Here is a 5,055-nt window from a genome sequence, read left to right as displayed (position 1 = left end):
CCTGTTTATTTATTTTTACTTGGGTGAGAGTAGTAGGAATTTTTGAAGTTATACAATATTTATGCAGAAATACAGACATATGTAAGTAACAGAAACAGATTCTCTGCTGTAAATGATAGAAACATTTTTAGTTTTAAGGTGCTGATGTGAWAAATCTGAAGGGAAGTTTGTTTTCTTCAATTATTTCACTGAAGTGTATCATTGGAATCATTATCTGTTTTTTTTGTTTTGTTTTTCACATTTACTTTTTCATGGATTTCATGGATTCATCCAAAGCTACATGTCTGATTAATTAACAATTTGGCGTCACTTTATAATCCCAGTATGGAACTCATTGACAAATCAACACGTTTGGTAATTGAACACTTGCTTTGAGGTATGCAAAATCCAAGTAAACAAAAGCTAAGAGAAGGGAAAATATCAGTATTTCTAATATTTTGAGTCCACAAACCCCGAAACAAATCAGCAAAGTTGTATTCCAACTCTGACAGAGAAACGAGAAGCTGGAGTGTCAGAGATTAATGAAGCATGCAGGCTGCAGTGATTGGCATYCCAGATAAACATAAATGACTTCCTCTGTAAAAACTGGCCAGAAGCAGGTTGACTGTGCCGTGGGTGGTTCTGTGTTCTGWCAGTGAGTTCACACTTGAGGTTTTTTTTGCTCATTTATTTGCTCTGCCATTCATTTGTTAGTTTGCTCATTTATCAAGTCAGAAATAGATTTCAGTCTCCAAAGATCCTGCCCAAGGAGCTCAAGAGTCCTAATGGTTATAAGAGAAAATTAATTTTAGAGGGAAAATAATGAAATGAAAAGGTGAACTATTAATTRCAATATTGTTTTGATATTTTGTTTTACAATTTTATACCAATAACTTTTAATTATAAATATTATTATCATTATTATTTTTTTAAGTTTGAATTGTGTTACATTAGAGGCTCAGACAGCATTATTTTTTTTCTACCACAGCTTGTGTCACTTCCATCCGACTAGTCATCTGCAGCCTCAGGCATGAACAAATGACCTGGAACCGACAAGAAAAAATCCCATTTTATCCAGAACTTAACACTGCAACCTCCCTCACCTTTTGGCTAACAACACAACTTACAGAAACTAGCTTTTTCAATCACAGTCACATAATGGGGCTTTATGTGGAGGCTACACTTCAAGATTAAAGTGGTAAATTACTAACAAGCTCTGTTTTTAGTGTTAACTATTTTTCACTCTGTTGATGAGATATTTTTTGTCCACACTTTAAGCTTTGCTGATGAGAACTTTAATCAAAAAAAAAACTAAAAACAGTAGCTGTTTAAAAATGAATTAGTTGATTTTTCAAACWGTTTTATGATTATTTTTTGWTGTTTTTATWCTTTATTTTTATGTAATTTAATTACCATGTAAGATAGCAGATAAGTCATGCAGTTTTTGGTTTAGTCTGAAATTATTCATCAGGTAACMGCTTTCCGTGCAAATGACTGTTCCAAAAAAAAAGTAATTCAAACTCATTGTGAGTTTCTCCCTCRCTTTTTCTTTCACATCCCAGCAGGTCTCTGTATGGGCCTCTCTTTCTGCCCCCTCCTGCCTGGTGCTCGCTGTGCCTCCCTGTAGTGAGGGTGGGTTAGGGCTGCACGCAGAGCAGGAGGCTGTATTAATAAGACACACTGCTTTGAAAAGGTATAGATCAGAGTAGAAAACAGTGCCCTGGGCTGATGCACAGTGAGTGAAGGTAGAAGAAAGGGAAGAGAAAGGGCAAGGAAGACAGAGACAAGGAGAGAAGACACAATGCCTTAGGTAGTATGAGAGAATATGTCTTTGAAAAAAAAAGGAGAAAACATAAAGCYGAAAAGGTGAAGGAGGGATGATAAGGTCTAAAATGATGAGCTTAGTAGGGGGAGCTTATGTGAGGCCAGTGATGGGAAGAATTGCAGAGATCTGTGGTATATTCTGGGTGTCTTGAGGCGTGTGGTTGAAGAAGAAGAGGATCAGTAAATTGCAGAGATAAAGATGAAACAGTTGCTTTAAAGAGATGTGGTTTAAGTCGCAGCCCAACCACGAAAACAAAGCCGAGTCCACTTCTCTGACCGCTGCCATTTATTTCACCCATTCAAGTCCTAACTTTGCAGCTACCTTCTTTTCATAAGTAGACTTCAAATAATGTCAAACCGCGCCCCGATATTTATCCCCCCTGAACTATCCCCGCTTCCCATCCTTGTTCGTGGTTTTTACTAAGACAAAAGCAGTCGAGAGGAAGTTTGGCTATGCCTATCAAAAACTCTCTGAAACTGCAATCCCAAGCACGTTCTGCATTAAAGCCATTGTGATGGTAATTTTGTCACCTCTAATGGACAATTAGACATGCTAGCAGATAGAGAGCACTGTGCATARCAATCTCTGGGTTCTAATTACCTCAACAAATGGCGTGGATGTCCGTGTGCCTATGGATCATAGGAGCAATACGACCCAGGAGCACAGATAGACTGAAGGTGAAACGGGGCAGTTGCCATATTAAACTAATAACTTATATTAAACCTGATAAAGGCCTGATGGATGAGGAGCTGTATGAACGTATATCTGTCAAATAACRGCTCGCTTTATGGTTTTCCTTCAGTGGTCCATCGCTTCAAAACTTTAATGAAAAAAACAGAAATATGTTCTTTTAACCTACCAAATATGACCAAGAGGTAAGCTGACGGAACCAACCTTTTACTTTAAGTAGATTTTTTTTTTATGTTTCTGGAAAACCAGAGTTCACCTGGAGGAGYTGGGTGGTGACATAATTGGATCAAACAGTTTGAAAAAAAAATGCTTACCTAATTATTTCTCTTTTATTTAATGCTTTTATAAACTTTTCCCTCACTTCTCTTGTTTCTGCCTTTTCCMCTTCATTGCAGATAATGAGCTACTGTACCGTAACCGAGAGGGTGATGTTGTGAAACACAACGTTGACACTGATGAGCAAACCATCTTRGTGCATAACAAGAAATTTGTAAGTCCCTCGTCCCCTTTTCTTTTTATTTGACTTTTATTTCTGTTCCTTCGACAGTCACATRACCGAGAAATAAAACAAAAGATTTACTTTAGAATTGACAAATCAAATCTTCTACACCCCTTATTTTTTATTAATTACACAATTTAATTAAATGTTGCATAACTTCAATCCTGCTTGGTGTTTGGTAATGTAAATGTTGCATCAAAACTGCTGTAGCCTCTGTGACGACACATTATATCTGCCATCAAATTGTCACTCACTAGCGCAAAGATCAATGCAACCCCACTTCACTTATGAGGCCAAGCAATCCGTCAAAGTAAAACATTTAAGGACCACTTTAATGAAAACACCACACATGGTTAGAGATTTTATCTTGTCCTTTTTTCCCCCCCAACAAATCTGCCTTTTCCTCACAGGAAATGTACAAAGCCAGCAAGTATGAGGTGTCCCCTGACATGAAGCACGTGCTGCTGGCCTACAACGTTGCACCGGTGAGCTTCTCATTTGTTTGCTTGTGTTTTGAATTAGCGAACTGACAGCCAAATATGTCAGCGGCTTCAAACAGACAGGCAGGGGGGTGGGGGGGAGCATGCAGTGGAGCAGAGGCAGGGGAAAGATAGGAGGGAGGAGAAAAATAATCACGGTGAAGTGAAGGCCTGTCGCACACTGTTGCTTGTCAACAGCAGTGGCGGGGGGCTAGCACAGCTGAGCGGAACTGCGGGTGGGGGTAGGGAGGTGGATGCAGAAGCACAAACAACCCCCTCAGCGTTGGTTGCGGCACGGCAACGGTGAGAACAGGAAGTATCGACTGGGAATTTATCATTTCTGTGCCGTTCTTGCTCCATGACTGTGTGAGCTCTGGAAGCTGTGAGATATGAATCAAAGCTTTTTTTTTTCTCAGCTCCTAATATAGGTGCATCAGATATATTGAGCCATTTACCTACCTGGTGCTTGTGTTCTCACTTTAATCTGCTTTACCAGGATGCTGGGGGGAGAATTTGTTCCTGTTGTTAGTCTGTGAAAGATGTTTTCAGAAATATAATCTGGTGTTATTGCCTGAGATGAAATGAGGATATTATGTCACTCTAGAACGTGTCGTAGGGATCGTGTTTTCTTTTATTATCCATCCAAAACCGCATCACTTTGATAGATGACAGTCTTTTATTATTTTTCTTATGTGCTCTCTTCAGCAGCACACAGTCACACATTCATGCATGGTTTATCTCTCTAACATACAGCATAAATCTAATTCRWGCTAAATACTATGTTTGCATACTACAAATATTTCAAATAGGAACTTAGATGGGATTTGTGAGCTGTTTATGAACTGAATACATAACTTGAAATAGAGACAGAATTACAAGACTATGTAAAAGACTTGAATACTGTATAAATAATGATTTCACAGAAAAAAGGTGAACACTGTTTTTTAGCAGATAAACTTAGCACAAAATGTAAGAGCATTTTTTGTAGATTTTTTTCTTTGTTGTAACAATGCTTCTTGGCAATAAATCTTATAGCGGGCACCTGATTGGCAGCTCCTGGGGGTACTAGAAACTTAAAAAAAGTGTCAATACAAGCAGCTAAATAAGCTGTTTAGCAATGGTCAAGAAGATTTGCCGATTTTTTTCCTATGTACACCTCACCAGGGAGGCATCCAGGAGGCATCCTAACCAGATGCCTGAGCCACCTCAACTGGCTCCTCTCGACGTGGAGGAGCAGTGACACCCTGCGGAGGAAACTTATTTTGGCCGCTTGTATCTCTGATCTCATTTTTTCGGTCACTACCTGAAGCTCGTAACCCTAGATGAGGGTAGTAGTGTAGATTGACTGGTGAATTGAGAGCTTCGCTTTTTTGGCTCAGCTCCACAACAGATCGGTACAGCGCCCGCATCACTGCAGACACAGCACAAATCCGCCTGTCGATCTCCCGCTCCATTCTTCCCTCATTTGTGAACAAGACTCTGAGATACCTAAACTCCTCCTTTTGGGGCAGGACCTCTTCCCCGATCAAGAGTAGGCACTCTACCATCAGTGAAAAAAATAAAATAAAATAAAATAAAATAAA

General features: G+C 39.3%; 1 protein-coding gene across 5 annotated transcripts in view; it reads left to right on the top strand.

Moving 5' to 3' along the window:
• LOC106515527 (dipeptidyl aminopeptidase-like protein 6) overlaps positions 1-5,055 on the top strand; it is a 251,853-nt gene that overhangs the window by 214,378 nt on the left and 32,420 nt on the right. For all 5 annotated transcript variants that reach the window (XM_014005367.1, XM_014005368.1, XM_014005365.1 and 2 more), the window contains 2 exons: positions 2,890-2,984; positions 3,404-3,478. In XM_014005367.1, the coding sequence (XP_013860821.1) occupies positions 2,890-2,984; positions 3,404-3,478 (170 nt within the window). The remainder of the gene's footprint in view (positions 1-2,889; positions 2,985-3,403; positions 3,479-5,055) is intronic.

The sequence above is a fragment of the Austrofundulus limnaeus genome, unplaced genomic scaffold, assembly GCF_001266775.1.
Source record: "Austrofundulus limnaeus strain Quisiro unplaced genomic scaffold, Austrofundulus_limnaeus-1.0 Scaffold30, whole genome shotgun sequence".
NCBI classification, from domain to species: domain Eukaryota; kingdom Metazoa; phylum Chordata; class Actinopteri; order Cyprinodontiformes; family Rivulidae; genus Austrofundulus; species Austrofundulus limnaeus.
This window is presented reverse-complemented; position numbering and strand designations above follow the sequence as displayed.